We start from the raw sequence: 16,005 nt of genomic DNA, 5'->3' as shown, positions 1-16,005 counted from the left end.
TGCAACCATAGCGAACCAACGCTGCGCGCGCGTCGCGTGACGCGCTTCACGTGTTGCGCGACAGATGATGCTTGCCTGTGTGTAAGCCCAGCAGGCGCCCATGCAGCAGCAGCACCGCCTCTGGAATTACGACTTGCGAGTGAAGTCAACGATGCGAGGTAGTCGTGAGTCTGATGAGTGAGTCTTGAGTCTCGAGTCGACCCGGCACACCAGTCAGAAGCGGATAAGGAGCTGAGACGCTCTTGCCTTGCCCAGCAGAGAAGCTCCTGGGTGCTCTCTATTTCGGACTCGACCCACAAAGACAAGGCTTATCAGGCAAATGCAAAAGAGCACGCCATTATAACGTTGCGCACGCTATCGCGCTCTCCCATGGCACGCACCTCAGGCGAGGCGATGGGCTGAAATCGAAATGCAAGGATTGCAAGTCTCAAGTGCTGTCAGCGTAGTGTATGATTGTGTTTGCGGATGACAAGGGTCTCGAGGCGAGAGTGGTGCGAGAGCGACGCCGGAGCACGATCGATCAGAGGGGCAAGTCCAATGTCTGCAAGATGTATGATGTGCTCAGAAAGCCTCCTCTGCGGAGCGTCGAACAAGTTGGCGGACCTGTCAAGCGAGCGGGCGTCAATGCTCAAGCACACATTCGCGAGACTGTCGAGAAATGCTCACCTTTTTTCGGTAGCCTTTGATGTCATCACGGACCCTATCGAGGCACGAGAAAACAAGCTTGAGGTCAGGTATCCTGCAGCGTTGAGATGAACGCCAGCGGGCCACTCACTGGACAGACGCGTCGATGTTCGCGGGTGATTCCGTGTCTGGTGTCTCCGAGGACAAGAGGCTGATCACAGATATCAACTGGTAGGCAAGGCCCAGTAGGTCAGCATTCGGCAGGAAAGCTTTTGCAACAATCTTCTAGCTCAAGCTCACTATAGTCTCTACAGTGTGAACAGGTAGCCACCTCTCTCCAGCATCCTCGTAGCCGTACTCGTCTGCGCCAGGAGGATGCTGTGCGTCCAATGCAATCGCGGGCCGTGTCAGAGGGGAGGCATCGAGCAGGCAAGGCTCCAAGCTACTTACGAGGATTGAGATGCACAGCGTTCCGTCTTTGTAAACTGCGATTGTGAGCCGAGAGGTGCACCTGTCAGTCTCGAGTACCAACGCAAGCAGCAGCCGGACCACTCCGGTGAACGCCTCTCGTCCGGGCCGATCTAAGCGCAACTCCAACTCCCTCCCCACATCCTCCACACCTCGGCCAAATCGAAATGCGCTCGTCCTACTGACCATTTGGATGCCACATTGGTGTGATGAACTTCATCTTCGGAGGCATGAGAGGGTACTCGGGCGGAAAGATGAGTTCAGCCCTCAAGAAGCCCCCTTCGTACAGCGTGTCTGGGAACGTCAAGGCGGATGGGAAAATGTGAGTGAAGAGCTTTCGCGAGTCGCCTGCAGCGTCAAGACCACGTCGCAACGTCTCGCGCCTCACCGTTCGGCCCAATGATCATGATTTCCCATTCGTACAGATTGTCATCATCCTTGAGTCCAGCGCTGAAGCCGTCCACGGGATCTAGAGTCCGTTCAGAAGCGGAAGCGGCTGTCAGCTCGCGTGACTCGTCGCAGCAGAGTGACCAGATGGAATGCTGTCGACTTACGCTTTCGGAGCTCCTGCAGCTGACGCTTTAGCAGCAGAGCGTTGCCCGAAGGCGAAGACGTCATGCTGGTCAGTAGTCCTGATCCACCCGTGGCAAAGTACCCGAGAGGCGAATGTATGCGCTGACTGAGGTATCAGTTGACGACGCAGCGATCGGCGGGAGGCTGGCTCGGGCCAATGGAAGTCGGCAAGAGATACTTCTTTGAGCTGAGATCAAAGATGCTCGAGAGGTCTTCGCAGGGGACTACACGTGACGAGTCGAGGTCGCAAGCTTCACGCAGGAGCGGTCGGAAATGTAGCGCCTTCGGCAGAGGGGGTACAGAAGTTCGTTGGACAGGGCGTAGTCGATGTTGGTGAGTGAGCGAGCAAGCAAAGGGTCGATCGAGTGATCTATACACAAGAACAAGTCGTCGTATGGTTGTGGTCGTCCCCAAGCCTGCATGCGTGAACTAAGCACCAATTAACAAGATCACGAATTTGGATCGTGTAGTAAGTACCGTACCTCATCAATCACCATCGTGCATGCAATAACGACTCATCAGACGTGCATGCGGCGTAGCGCCGTCTCTCCCCACGAGACGGAGAAAGGTCACGTGACTTGACCGCACGGGTCGTCTTCATGAGCCTCCTTGCCCCTCATGCCGTTATACAGCCAGAAGAAGGCTGCTTGCTGGCAAGCAGCTATGGCAGCATTCCTCACTATCAAGCAGATCAACTTGAATTTCTGCTTCGCGTCCGCGGATGTCGATCATGTCTCTGATTTGCGCTTTCCATGCGCGGTGAAGGATGACGGCGGCGTTCACTTATTGCAGAAACGACCTTCTTCGCTTTGGTGTGTCCGAGTTGCATCCACAAAGCAAAGCCAATTCAAAGGATCTTCACGCCACTGCTACAACATCACCCTGACGCCTTCTTGGTAACGGCTATAGGCACGAGATCACTTCAGGCATGCATTCTCGCGAGTGTCTACAAGAGACATCCGCACGCCCTCGCACAATCAGGGTGGTGTCGATATCCCAGTCGTGATGTCCATAGTCTCTCCTGCGAGCACCCTCACTCCGCATTCCTTTCGCCGAGAATCGTGCTCAGCCTGCTCAGGACCCTGGTGCGGTCGACATCTTCCTTTTTGCTAGCAGCGCACTCGGCCTCGAGGTCCCATTCCAAGAACTTCCTAGCAATCTCTTCCGCTCGATCTGCTTCCGCGCGACGTTTGACCATCCCTTCTCGCAATGCAGCCGCAGGAAATTTTCCGCGCGCCGAGGAAGTCAGCGAGCTTACACTCGCGTCATCGTGCGCTTCCAATAGCTCCTCCTCATCCAGCAAAAGTCTGTCAAGATCGCTCGCTGCTGCAAGCTCAGCGACATATCTTGCTCGATCCACGAGACGAGGCGGCAGCCCGGCTGCACGCGCACAAGAAGCGACTTGCGAGTCGAGGGCTTCGCCCGATGCGACCCTGTGCACCCATCGCGAAGGTCAGCCTCTGTCATTCGATTTGGTCAACGCAATGCCGACACACTTGTATAGGAAGGTGACGTTCCCTCCTTCCTGACCTTCAGCAGACATGGTCTGCATGCACGCCTTACGGAATGGCAGAGTGGTTGGCAGGAGGTTCTTCGCGAATACGTCTGATTGGTTTCATGGGGTCAGCCTGCGTACAACACAAAGTCTAATTAGCGCCAGTGTCTGGCTCACCATGAAAGTGCGTTATTGCGAGGCTGCGAGGGCACTCCGAACCTCGGCTCAAGAGCTCCCAGCAGGTGGCGGCAAACAGAGCGGCGCCGTCTGCACGACGCAAAGCTCTTGTCAGCCCAGACGGCAGAGATAGGACGCGCCGGGTACCAACCAGCTGCAACCGTTCCTTTTCCCATCTCATCTAGCAAGACCAACGACTTGGCTGTGGCTTGACGGAGCACGCGGCTGACCTGCAGCATGTCGGCCGTGAAACTGCAAGCAGCCCCATCAGCGACTTCGAAGACCTGCAGCGCATCAGCGAGGGGCGACCCACCTGCTGACATGACGACCGACGGACTCGCGAGCCTGTACGCGTGTCAAGACTTTAGGCAATATCTCCATCAGTCTGCTTGCGTAAGCAGCCTAACGCAAGCATCAAGACACACTCTTGTCAACCAGCCCAATGTGAGCAGAGCTCGCCGGTACGAAGCTACCGATTTGGGCCAGGATTCTATTGACGAGGAATTTGCATCCGTCAAGCACCATCCAATCTTGAAGTGCTCCGACAATACTGCGGCTTACACGATGACCGCGTTCTGCTTCAGGTAAACGGACTTGCCGCCCGCATTCCTGTCGAGCCAGCCCATTGTTCAGAAAGGATACGTCGCGGAGGCTCCGATTTGCAATGCGTTTACTTACGCTCCGGTGAGAACGACGAGGCTATGGTCGTCTTCGGTGTCATTTGCACCCTCTCCCAGGCCGCCGACAATGGCGATATCGTTCGGTACCTTTGCGCGGCACATTTAGTTAGCATCGTTGATTGCCATCTTCACCATCTGCCGCAACGCTCACGAATGTCTCGACGCAAAGTTCTTGTAGCGGATGTCGACCATCTTGGATGTCCAACACTAGCGATGTGTCCAATGTGGGACGTACATACCCGTAAAGTGAAGCGCAAGCTGCGAGAGACATCAAGCTGCGGGCCAAATGTCAGCCTCACGCGTTAAAGTCAATCTTTGCAAGGCGACATTGACCCACCAATCCAGCTCGCAACAGACGGTGTGCGCATGTACGAGAAGGGCCGCATGGCTGCTGATGTCCTCTTGAAGCTGATGCACCAGTTCGATCTCTCTATCGACTATGAAGGTGCTGATATCTCCAACGTGCGCATTGAGTTCTTCGGTCGTCTCGTTGCGCCAGTAGCTAGCAATCTCGCTCGTGAATTCGAAGAGCCATCCCACTGATGCAGCTACCGCAGGAAGATCGACCGCGTCCCCATCCGCGGTGGACAAGGCGACCAAGTATCCCATCTGGGGAAAGTATACCACGCTCAGACTGCAGTTGAAGAGGTTTCAGTGAGCACGTGCGGTGCCTCAACATGCAAGCCTTGATCAAGTCAAGCATGCTTACCGTGACCCCAAGACCGGCGGACTATCGTCACGAAGTTGTGTTGCGACCTGAGAGAGTAGCCTGGGCAGACTTTGGAACTGGTCTTTCCACTCGTCGAGCTGATCGTCGATGCCGCGGTTGACACAGCATCGACGCTCGGTGGCACTGCGGGCAGTATAATGAGTTCCATGAGCGTTGTTGAGACTCACATTGAGGGTGGGATGCTGGCATTCTCACCTTTCCTCCCAATCAATCTGATCAGGTCCGCCAGGATTGGCGTCAGAAGCACGTCGACGCGGTACGGAAAGGTCAGACTCACGATGCTCTCTACGTTGTTGATGACTCTTTTGAGAACACGCGCGTCAATCGCTGTGTCGGCCTTTCTCGTGGGTGGAAGGGTACGCGCAGCATGAGCACCGGCTTACAATGGAGAGCACTCGCCGTGCTCCCACCTTCAAGATCACATGGACGCTCGCGGCAGCCTCAAGCGATCGCAGACTGTCTTGAACTTCGAGAAGGGCCTTGCAGTACTGCCGGAATCGACGTCCATTGCATGGTAACAAAGGGTAGATGGGACATCAGTCTTTGTGCGCCTCCACCCAGTTCGTATTCACACGTACGCGCTTCACGGACCTTCACGACGCTGCGAAAATGTTGAACGGCCGCTGTCCCTTTCCGCAAGCGCAGGACCAGCTTAGGCACAGCTTTGACGCTTCTCAGAGCTCTAGAGATTGATGCGACCGCTTCCACGTTCCTGGACATCGAGAGGCATTCGACCGCGTCGTGGCGCATGCTGAGCAAGTTCAGATCGCAGCTCGGCAGCATAAGCCATCGACGAAGAACGTGATGCCCGTCTTGCACGAAAGGGTGCGCTGTAGATCAGCCGGACTAGACAAGAGTGGAGTACGCCTTGAGAACTCACTAGCGGTCTTTGTCTGATTGAGCAAAGCTGCACGGAGTCGGGCGATGAGCCTGGTCAGTGAGCGAGCTACTCGAAGCCAAGAGATGTAGAGACGGACAAAACAGGCTCAACCCCTCCTTGCCGCGGTCGCTGTGGAGGGTGGCGTGCTGCTCTTCTTGAAAGACGCTCAGAGCCAGGCGAGAGTCTCCATCAATGGAGAGACAGTGATCCAGACTGAGCAGCTCGATGCTCGTAACTGGTACTCGATCGTCGAGATCACCTCCTGCAGAGAAACTCTCGGAGGAAAGGTGCTTCAATAGGGCCTCAGCAGCCATGATCTATCTCTTAACGTCAGCCTTGGTGGAGACGGCGTCATTGGGATAAATGGCTTCGCTCACAGAGAGGGTCATATGGTCCACGTTGATCATGCTGCTCAGCCGCAGCGAGATCGCCGAGTCATGCAGTTGCGTGACAGCAGAGCCGGTCGATTCGATCAAGGGCAGGCTCAAACCAGCCAGTCGACTCTTGCCAGCATTAAAATTGAAATTCTTCTTGTCGACCAGTTCCAGCGTACCACCTTGCTCGCGCACTGTCATATTGGGAATGGCAGCCACTACTCTGTTAGCGCTCTGTAAAGTGATCGTATTTGTCTTGCCCGATGCATACATGCTGCTTTGAGAGTGTCCATACATGTCACTGAGCAACTTGGCGCGACGAGGACGCGCTGAGGGCGCAGCTGCTCCACGACTATGGGTAGGTGAGAGAGAGAGACATGTGAGCCCGCTTTCTCACCCGCCAGCAAACGCATGCACTACAGCGGCGCACGCAGACTGGTAGTATCCACCATCTTCTCTTGTGGAGCATCCACGCTCCGGCTCGATCCTCCAGTCGAATCCATCGAATTGTCTTCGAGCGCATCAAAGGGCGCAGTGCAGCCGTAGTCGACCTCTAGTCCGGCCTCGGCAGTATCTTGAAGTAGCAGCAGAGCGCGCTGAGGAGCGTCAAAGAATGCAGCGCCCACTTGATGTTTGGAGGTGAACAGCGCCAAAGTTGGCACTGGCTCCACCTCGCTCTCTGCATCTACCGAGAAGCGTTCCTCAGGCGAGGGGTTATGAGCGTGGTGAGAGCTGCTGACTGTTTGGTCTGATGCTGATTGGGCGGAAAGGTGAGGTGCGCGGGAGTGAGTGGTGGATCCGGACTGCGTGGAGAGGGTGCTCGCAGAGCGAGGGCGCGCTCCTGCGAAGCGCTGCGAGCGTGCAAGCAAAGGTGAGCAGGTGAGGGCGAAGGAAGGCAATGTCAGCATTGGAGCAAGCACAGCCATCTTCTCTGAACAGAGTTGGGTGCTAGACAGGCGACAAGCCATCGAATCGCACCGCTCGCTTGTTCGATGGCGGTCCCGACTTCGGCATCTTGCTGGGCGGACTGTATGCGTGCAAAGCGTCACGCTCGTGTCAGCGACCGATCACCAGCGGCAGAGCAAGCTGAGCATGGAAATTTTCAAGTAACCTGTGATCTTGTCTTGTGTTCGTGAAGGCACCTTCTTGATTGCTGGAATCACGAATGCGAGTGATGGTGACTAAAAGGCAGCTGGCATGCATCAAGCAGCAGCAGGAAGGCGCAGCAGCTCGCTTCGATCAGCAGAGGCAGCTAGCTGGTGCAGCGCTCTTTGATGCACCCGCCACGCGCGCGCACCTGCTCGCGCCCCGCTGACCACGGGCCGCTTGGGATCCAGCAGGCATAGTCAGTTTCGAATCCTGTGTGTGTTCAGCACGTATAGGTACAAGCACAGTCGTGATTTCACAACGACGCGGCTTCGCGAAAGCCAACACCACAACGAGAGCAAAAGCAGGGAATTTGACCGAACGACAGAAATCAAGACAGGGCAAGCAAACCTTTTGGGTACGCGAACACGCAAAAGTGCACGGTGCGCCACAATCACGAATCTCATTGCGGGGAGGTGAACAACGCATCCCGCACAGGGGAAAAAGAGCATTGTGAATTGGATGATGTTGACGGAGGAGAAAGATTGCAAGATGTGCAGACCAAAAAGTCAATCGAAGGACGCAAGGAGCATTGTACGTAGCTCACTTGTTCAGCGTGATGACGATCGTATCTCCATCGAGCAAGTTCCAGTGGGCCAGGGTCTGTTTGAGCGTAGCGGCTTTTCCCGCAATCCTCAACTTCATCTTGCTGACTCCCACCTGCGCATTCAAGTTCGTCGCGTGCACCCTATCTCTGATCTGTCCGATGGTCGTCTGCGGTATCAAGCCCTGCAGCACCTCTTCGTGCCCATCGCACAGCGGGCTGATCTCGGGCGCATCGGGCAGGAGGACCTTGATGCTGATGGGGTACGGGTTGTACCTCAACCACTCGTGCTCCTCGTACAATTCCCCAGACGATTTCTTTGGCAAGGAATTGACTTGAGCGGGCGCTTGAGGTTGATGCTGAGCCGGATAGCCAGGAGGCATGTAGGACGGTTGAGGAGGCCGAGGAGGTTCTACCATGCGAGGACCAGTGGGAGCATTGACCGGCGCACCTGGTGGTCCCATGGCCGAAGGACCAGTTGGAATCTGACCAGCAACGCCGGGAGGCGGCGAGCCTGCAAATCCCCCAGCAAGCGGTGCCGGAGAAGCGGACCCGAGATTCTCCGAAGCTATCCGTTGAGCGGCTGGCTGGCCAGGCGGTGCTTCCTCTGCAGGCCTCTTCAGCGAGCCCTCGCTGGCATCCGGCTGAGCTGGTTGAGAAGGGTCAAAGCCTGCAGCTGGCGCTCCATAAGCATATGCACCTTCTGGAGGCTGCACACCGTGCTGACCAGGGAATTGAGGTCCGATGTTACTCTCCACTTCCCCAGCCTTGAAGTTACGATTGATGTTGGCCATGGTCTGCTCGACCTGTTTGGTTTGATTGAAGGCATCTCGGGTAGTCTGCCTACTAGCGATGTGTCCATCCCAAATGATCTTTTCCCTCTCCTTGCGGAGTCTTTGCTCCTCTGCGTCCCTCCTCCTCCTAGCCGCTTCTTCCGCTTCAGCTCCAAAGATGTCCGTCCGATTGGATGCGAACTGCTTAAGGGCACGTGATGGATCTGCACCTTCCAGCAAGGCTTTCTGTTGAGCTTGCTTGGCTTCCAGATCCCGCCTTTGCTCCCTGAATTTCGGGTTGAGCAGCTCGAAGCGCACATGCTCGTCCATTTCCGATATCGCAATCTGATCCCCACAGACCGGACACTTCGTTGTTTGCGCCACGGCGGCATTCTTGGCCGCGAGAGATTTTGGCACGTAATCTTTGCGCACGCGTATAGGCGCTTGACCCTCTGCTCGCTTGATCTCCTCGTACTGTACAGCTGGCGCCTCTTCTACCGCTTTCTCGTCACCGCTATCGTCGTCCATATCCATTTCAATGTCTCCCTCATCTTCTTGTGGCACGCCAGCAGACGCTTGCAAGCCTAGCATGCTAGCTCTCTGCGGGTCCATACCAGGCGGTAGAGCGTTCGAAGCAGCTTTGGTAGCGCTAGCAGCTCCAGCCCTTGCAGCGTCTCCTGATCCACCAGGGATGTCAATCATGCCGCCCATCAGCTCCGACTCGTCTCCTCCTCCTTCAACCTCCATGATCATGGCTGCCATGCGCTTCTGAGCGATCGTCATGTTCTCCACGTCCCGCAGAGACATGGGGGGCGGCAAATCTATGTGCGCATCAGTCTCTGTCAATTCGACAGTCTGTACCACCACAAAGTCTTGCCAATCGATCGAGTCGAAGAGGGCTGGAGTGAGGCGGAAAGGGGCGACGTGTAAGCAGCTGAGCCTCTCGCTAAAGTGAGAATCTCTGATTGGATCACTCACCTCGCTGGCTCTCCTCCTCGCTCTCCTTAGCTTTGCGCCTCTCCCTGACCCACCTCTCATACTTGGCCCTCTTCCTGGCATTCTCCAACACCTTTATTCTACCTCCTCCTCTTCCAGGACCCAAAGCAGGCTTTGGCCCTTCGGGTGCAAGCTCGTGCAGCTGCTCTAAAATATCCTCCGCCGGTTGAATGACCAGCCTGTACTGCTCTACCATCCTGTTGAAGTAGCCAAAGAGCGAGTGCGATGGGCGGAGAAATTCGAACTGATAAGAAGAAGATTCTCGAGCAGCAAGGGCAGATGCGAAAGATTTTCCCTTGCGAGCCGTGAACAGCGCTGTGAGCTTGAGCACGTCACTGTATGCGGTGACGAGTAGGTAAGATGAGGCTGTGAGTTCGTGATCTGAATCAACTGGATACGCAGCGCGCTACACACTCACAGGTCGACGGCGGTGATGTTGGGCAGATCAGCCTCAAAGAGATGCTGACGAGGCTCTTCAGGTTTCAGCTTATCCTCTCTGCCCCTCTTGCCCGCATCTTCCTCCTCCATCGTCTCCACTCCATCCCTAGCAACCAATTGTCCCCTTTCCGCGCCTTGTCCAATCAGGTCCTTGGCCAGCGGTCCATCTCCGCTCTGCACGAATTGGATCTTAGCCCTGTAGTAGGCATGATACGCATCTTCCGGGTTCAAGAATGCGAATTTCGTATTTGCCCTCTCGTCTCCCCTGATCTTGGCCTCAAATTGCACGCCGTTGCGCGCCACAAAGGTGGCAGTCTTGTCCACGATGGAACGAATATCGGGAGGCGGGTAGATCACTCCGCCCGTGCTGAATTTGGGCGCAGCAGACGCTTCTTCGGCCGTCGACACTTGCTCGAGCAACGGTCCAGAGCTTGACCCTGCTTGTGCTGCTCCGCTCAGCGTCGTCGCTTCCTCGACGTCTTCGACGCGTGCTGCTTTGCCTGCCTCTGTAGGTGCGCCATTGGAAGGCGGTGGCAGGTTCAGGCCGGGTGCCATGATGAGCGTGACGACGTCGGGGTGGACGCGGTGTCGCCGAAGTAGAATGTATGCGCTCGAAGCCACTCAAGAATGGGCTCGACCCGCTCCTTTGCAGGGTAGGGGATGCGAAGCAGAAGTGGTCAGCTTGAAATTTTGTACCGTGATGAAGGGCGAGTCTTGCGTCGGGCCTCAACGATAGCACGTGGCAGACACAGGTCTGGGGAGGAGCGTGTCTGACGTCTGGTCGACCTCGATAAAAATGTGTGCGGTGAGGTTTGGTTTCGGGAGGCTTGCGTGGAAGACCGCTGCTCGTCTCTTGCGCTGTATGTTGTGGTCGCTCGTACGCCTGCCCGTCACGCGTTCGAGCGCTTTTTTGAAGGAAGCCACGAATCTGTAGTGTGTGCGAAACGTCGCGAGTCAAGAGTCAACACGAGTGTGAGTCTTGAGTTGCCGGGAGCGACGACGGCACGCAAAAGTTGGATCACGTGACTCCTTCAATTTGCGCGGCCACACCAGAAAGAAAGCTCGCGCGATGATGAAGGCGATCTCTCGAATCTTGAATGCCAACCTTGGTGGAGGAAGCGGCTGCTGCTTGACCGCCTCATACTCACTCACTCACGAATCGTGAATGTGCGAAATTCGCTTCGCATCGCTGGTGCTCCGACCCTTGCGCTTCTTGCCGTCGCCCGTCACCTCTCGTTCGGACTGCACACCTGCTGATCCACCCGCGCATATTCACCTTCATTCCCCGCAACTCAATTGCAGCTTGCACGTCCGCACACCTTCGCGGTCGCTTGTGAGACGATCAAAAGGATGGCTCAACCTTCTCGTGTACACTACTACGCATCTCGCATCGCTCCGTTTGTTCTCCTCACAGCATGCACCTCTGCCGCACTCAACACGACTACTCTTCGCAAACATCGAGCAGCCGATCGAAAGCTGCACGAAGTTCAAGTCAGATTTCTTCGAGATCTCCTAGACGACGTCGAAGATGGTGGAATCCGCGCGTCCGACATTGCTGCATATGGTTACGGCACTATGAGCACATCAACAGCTAGCACTAGGCGCAGCAACGAACGAGCGTACGAAACAGACTTGAAGAAGTCATATGTTGCTCGATCCATCTCTCTGGATCCCTCGCAGCTCTCCTTGCCTGGCATACCCAGCACCTCTTCCGTGTCCTCTCTCTCAACACACGAACTGAGCTGGAGTCATATCATCTTTGGCGAACGAGGCGTGGGGGCTATAAGGGAAGGGATCCACAAAGCTACGGGCAAGATCAGAGAGGAGTTTAGCTTCGGAGGGGCTCGGAAGAATGGGGAGGCCGGTCAGGTCGACCGGGCTGCTACGGCCAGAGAGGAGCAGGAGGAGTGGAACAGAGGTGAGTGCGAATCGAGCGCGTGTCGTTCCAGGCAGCAAGAGTAGCGCCCGCGCGGATTCGTCCTCGGGCAGCTCGGCTCGGCTATGCTAGGCTAGGCTTCCACTCCACTCGGCCTCGAAACGTGGGCCTGCCCTCGAGCAAATGGCGCATGTACGCCCCATATCATCTCGGCGCAAATCAAAAGGCAGACAAGCTGACGTTCGTGCTGCCTCTCACACCTTGTTCAGAGATCCTCTCCGATCCTTCAACTAGCGGCACTCCAATTCCATCACGTTCTCAACCCCTCGGCGCGAGCGCGTCTGACGCAACACATCGCATACCCCAGCGAGGCATCTCAACGGGATCAGACGAGCACAGGAAATCGGGCCAAGCAGCGAACAAGTCGCCGAGCAGGGATGGGAGAGAAGCGGAATCTCTATCGGGGGAGGCGGAATTGGAGGCGGAGAGCGCTTCCCGGCCGAGGACGTTCTATTGAAGTGGCAAAGATGGAGCACACGATCAATCCGCACACCAAGACGTGCTGGTCGAGAAATGAGCGCTGATATGTGTGCGTACATCTCAAGCCTGCCAGGCTGATCACGGAGCATGCGCGAGCGCATTCCCGTCTTGCTTTCGAGGTTTTGACGACGAGTAAGGCTGTTGAGCATTTGGTCATTTCGAGCAGCTCTCCGCTACAGTCGACCGCACTGCGTCAAGTGCAGCGCGTACGTGGCAAGGCAAGCTAAAGCTGATCCGCAGCCTTGAGCGCAGCCTCGGGTTCCCAAGCTTTGTAAATCTCGCAGACCCTCCTTTCTCTGGTTACGATGTACTCCGACGAGTTCACCTTGTTTCGCCAGGGTGTGGACGTTGCGTGTTGGAATTCGGCAGACGAAGCAAAGGCAGGATTGATATATTCTGGTGGGAGGCGCATCCGCAGCAAGCGAGCCAAAGGGTCAGTCGGTGGTTGCAGTGATAGACGAGCAGAAGTCAGGAGTGCATTGCGAAAAGGAGACAAGACCAACCGAGTGCATGCTGAATCGCTACGGCCGATCTTTGCCGTGCCACGTCGATTTCTTCTCATCCCTCTTCGCGCCGCACCAAAACGTTCAAAGCCCATCCCTGCTCATTCCCGTCTTCGCGCACGACCAGGACTCACCGCTCATTGCGAGTACTCTCGGTACTCTGTCCGCGTCTCCCTGAACCGTATCTTTGCCATTGATTACCGCATCGACCAGCTCGAACCTACGGGTTCTTTTCCAGCCCGGCACTTCAGCCAGCAAAGCAGAGTGTTCCTCGTCGTACCACTGTTCGTACTCTTTAGCTTTCTCCGATGAGGCCAAATGTACCGAAGTGAGCACGACGATGGGTGCAGCGTCCGACGAGCTTTCTGGCGCAGCAGGTCGAGCCGCGGAAGAGGCGCTTGCACCCTGAGCGCTATCCCAAACCAATCTGTAAATCCTTCGATCCAGCACTCCGATCCTTCCTATCAACTTTGCCTCTCTCTCGCTCCGATTAGCTCTCAATGAGGTGTACCTCTGCTGATTGAAAATGTCGTTGGAGCTGATGGAATAGATTGCTGCCCAGCGAGAATCGAACGTCTTGCTCGCATTCGCGTTCGCATTCGCATCCGCAGCGGAGTGGGACGTGCCATTGCTGTACACGGAGGAGGAGACGCTGTACCTCGCGGCGCTCAGGAACTCCGCAAATCGACTCGTGCGAAGTGGCACGTGCTCGTTGTCGTACCAATCTGGTAGAAAATGCGAAGCGTAGCAATGGATGTCAGCTCAGTGTCGCCAAGGGATGAAGTTGCCGCCCCACACGACCCCGTTGCGTGTTTGCTAGCACTGGGGCGCAAGTGAGTCGCTTTGCCGCCCTTCCGTAGCGCATACATCCCGACCCACGCGTGCATCTCGGTGTCAATTCCAACACCATTTCTCGGTGACCTACAACACCCCCATGCGACGCACGTTCGCGCTCGCACCGACTCTCACCATGGAATTCTTCCAAGGAGACATGCTTGCCTGGATCGGAAAAGACGAGCAGCAGACCTTGATCCTCAGCTTTGTAGTCCGTCATATGTGCGCGCAGTATGTTGATTCGATCCTCTCTTTCTTTCTGGATACGTCTCCTGCGATACTTGTGAGGAATATGAGAGGTGGCTTGCAGAGGGTTTGGAGAGGATCAGTGGATAAAAAGGCATGGATGGGATGGGATGGGATGGGATCGGATCGAGTTGAGTTGAGCAAATTCGCGCCGCACGCTCCTCGAACGCGCTCTCGCGATGCGGCAAAGAGATTCTCCGCGAGATGGGAGTGCGAGTGCGAGTACGTGCGGGGAAGGGCGCGCGCGACCCATGCAGCATAGCGTGCGCTCGCTCAGGCATGCACGATCGAGGTGAGCTCCGATCGGAGCTGGTGCGCGGTCCGAAGAATTAAATGAATGCATTCAGCGAACGCGGCTGCACGGCGAAACATCGACAGCCAGCTAGAAGGACGCCGCAGTGGTGACTCGTGACTTGTGAGATCTCTGACTCATGACTCCATCATCACTCGTCACTCACGACACGTACTGGAAGTTATGCTGCAAAAGAGCAGGCTGCTAGCTGTCAAGAGCTTCGTTGAGCAACCACCCATTCTGGCGTAACAGTTCGGCATTGCCCGACACTCATCCGAGCCAGCCAGCCAGCCAGTTTCGTTTTGGATCCACCGCTGCTCCCTCTCCCTCTCCGCCTCCAACGTCCACTTTCACATGATGTCTCTAACTTTCTCCTCCTCCGCCTCCAGTCCTGTCGCGAGCAGCAACATCGCCCTTTACTCTAGCGTCACACCAGAGCAACCACAATGCCCACGCACGCGTCACATCCTTAGCGGCACATTCAACACTCCCCACCTGCATCTCTTGCGTTTCGACACGCTCACTCGGGCACTGACTCTGGTGCATCAAATCTCATCCAGCAGCAGCAGCAGCAGCAGCGTGTCACCTTCTTTCTCCTCATCCACAGCCACGTCCCCACATGCTCATATACCAGAAGGAGCCATACAGGCCAAAGGTCCTCATCAGTTCCTCGCATTGGGCAAAAGCATCGGCTCTGTCGGGACGTGCGACGCATATGCCGGCCCGGGTCCTTCGACTCGCATCGAAGCGCAGCAATCGCGTCCCAACAGGGTGTATGCTACTACGTGGGCTTTGAAGCCCGAGCTCAGCGCTTGGGAGATACGCTGGGATGGGAAGGCGCAGAGTGAGAGCGAAAGACGGGGCATGGACGCGGGTTTCGGTGCAGCGGATCCCTTGGTGCACTTCATCAACAGCGTGCCCATCAGTGAGTCTCAACGCTCTGCTTGAACCCTCTGGCTACTTCTGGTTCTATGCGTGCAGCTTGCTGCTGCCTGTGTGTGCGATCACGCAAGCGACGTGGATGGTGAAAGAAGCTGATGAGACGTATCGCATACATGCCGTCAACTTCTCATCTTGGCTTTCCTTCTCTCTCTTCTCATCAGCCGCAACATCCTCCTACGTCTCTGTTCAACCTCCGCCTTTCTACTCGCTCACTTCCCCCTCTTACGCCCACGCTGAATGCGGCGCTTCAAGTCGATACCTATACTCTGCGGGAGGCCCGAGTGGTGAAGTGCACAAGTTGAACGAGGATGGAAGTATCGCTTCAAAAGTTCAAGAAGTCGTCTTTCTTGCTGAGGGACAAGAAGGGCTAGTGTCAGCCGACAAGACCCGCAAAGCTCTGGTGCGTGGGATGGCATGGGGTGGTGCAGTGCTTCGAGCCAGCTCTTTGAAACCATAACCGTCTGATCTGGGCCCTATGCTCGCTTCACTCAGCGCTACGGCGCACACAGTGTCGACTTCAGTCCAGACTCTACCAGAGCATACGTGGCGGATCTGGGTCGCAATTCCATTTTGGTCTATTCGGTGAACCCAAATACTGGCATGCTGGATGAAGTGGTGGACGAGGTTCGCGCGTTCGATGAAGGAGATGGTCCAAGACACGTCATACCTTCGCCCGATGGCAAGTGGATAGCTAGTGTGACGGAGCACAGTGAGTGCGAATTCAAGTTGCAGGCTGGTTCGACCTGCCTTGGTGGTCCGCGAAATCGCTTGTAGCAGGAGAAGGAGAGAATGTGTCGAAGTATAAGCGAACGTGCAGGAACCCCATTCGTCGGTCAATCAGCTTTGGCTAGGCTTGCCCGGGTGCAGAGAGGGG

The 16,005-nt window shown here is 56.1% G+C and overlaps 6 protein-coding genes across 6 annotated transcripts; 2 read left to right on the top strand and 4 right to left on the bottom strand.

The window, feature by feature from the left end:
- Positions 1–561: 561 nt before the first annotated feature.
- IE81DRAFT_294145 (putative ubiquitin-conjugating enzyme E2) lies at positions 562–1,710 on the bottom strand (the record flags this gene model as incomplete). Its single annotated transcript, XM_025512036.1, has 8 exons — positions 562–603; positions 667–700; positions 776–852; positions 925–1,002; positions 1,075–1,109; positions 1,279–1,386; positions 1,481–1,561; positions 1,647–1,710. 8 exons carry the CDS (start codon positions 1,708–1,710, stop codon positions 562–564), a joined length of 519 nt encoding a protein of 172 aa, XP_025367053.1.
- An 875-nt stretch (positions 1,711–2,585) lies between these two features.
- Positions 2,586–7,181, bottom strand: IE81DRAFT_368712 (hypothetical protein). The gene is made up of 20 exons (XM_025517169.1): positions 6,432–7,181; positions 6,273–6,353; positions 6,005–6,195; positions 5,725–5,944; positions 5,628–5,654; positions 5,339–5,559; positions 5,158–5,235; positions 5,025–5,084; positions 4,943–4,959; positions 4,727–4,870; positions 4,355–4,651; positions 4,169–4,292; positions 4,016–4,104; positions 3,899–3,946; positions 3,763–3,827; positions 3,651–3,699; positions 3,489–3,589; positions 3,338–3,427; positions 3,162–3,270; positions 2,586–3,098 (listed from the first exon to the last, which is right to left on the bottom strand). The coding sequence occupies exons 1-20, from the start codon at positions 6,967–6,969 to the stop codon at positions 2,699–2,701; spliced, it is 2,949 nt and encodes a 982-aa protein (XP_025367052.1). The 5' UTR covers positions 6,970–7,181; the 3' UTR covers positions 2,586–2,698.
- Positions 7,182–7,525: 344 nt separating this feature from the next.
- On the bottom strand, positions 7,526–10,827 carry IE81DRAFT_326065 (hypothetical protein). Its single transcript, XM_025514717.1, has 3 exons — positions 9,879–10,827; positions 9,443–9,795; positions 7,526–9,363 (listed from the first exon to the last, which is right to left on the bottom strand). The coding sequence occupies exons 1-3, from the start codon at positions 10,451–10,453 to the stop codon at positions 7,691–7,693; spliced, it is 2,601 nt and encodes an 866-aa protein (XP_025367051.1). The 5' UTR covers positions 10,454–10,827; the 3' UTR covers positions 7,526–7,690.
- Positions 10,828–11,248: 421 nt separating this feature from the next.
- IE81DRAFT_349751 (hypothetical protein) lies at positions 11,249–12,291 on the top strand (the record flags this gene model as incomplete). The annotated part of the gene is made up of 2 exons (XM_025516442.1): positions 11,249–11,816; positions 12,044–12,291. 2 exons carry the CDS (start codon positions 11,249–11,251, stop codon positions 12,289–12,291), a joined length of 816 nt encoding a protein of 271 aa, XP_025367050.1.
- On the bottom strand, positions 12,180–14,093 carry IE81DRAFT_326062 (hypothetical protein). The gene is made up of 3 exons (XM_025514716.1): positions 13,787–14,093; positions 12,952–13,542; positions 12,180–12,710 (listed from the first exon to the last, which is right to left on the bottom strand). The coding sequence occupies exons 1-3, from the start codon at positions 13,869–13,871 to the stop codon at positions 12,538–12,540; spliced, it is 849 nt and encodes a 282-aa protein (XP_025367049.1). The 5' UTR covers positions 13,872–14,093; the 3' UTR covers positions 12,180–12,537.
- Positions 14,094–14,546: 453 nt separating this feature from the next.
- Positions 14,547–15,840, top strand: IE81DRAFT_332007 (hypothetical protein; the record flags this gene model as incomplete). The annotated part of the gene is made up of 3 exons (XM_025515284.1): positions 14,547–15,114; positions 15,293–15,531; positions 15,624–15,840. Coding segments are annotated over 3 exons (1,024 nt in total), but the record flags the coding sequence as incomplete, so codon positions are not given.
- Between the last annotated feature and the right edge of the window lie 165 nt (positions 15,841–16,005).

The sequence above is a fragment of the Ceraceosorus guamensis genome (assembly GCF_003144195.1).
Source record: "Ceraceosorus guamensis strain MCA 4658 unplaced genomic scaffold IE81scaffold_89, whole genome shotgun sequence".
Taxonomy (NCBI): domain Eukaryota; kingdom Fungi; phylum Basidiomycota; class Exobasidiomycetes; order Ceraceosorales; family Ceraceosoraceae; genus Ceraceosorus; species Ceraceosorus guamensis.
The sequence above is the reverse complement of the archived record's forward strand: the minus strand, read 5'-3'. Positions and strand labels throughout refer to the sequence as shown.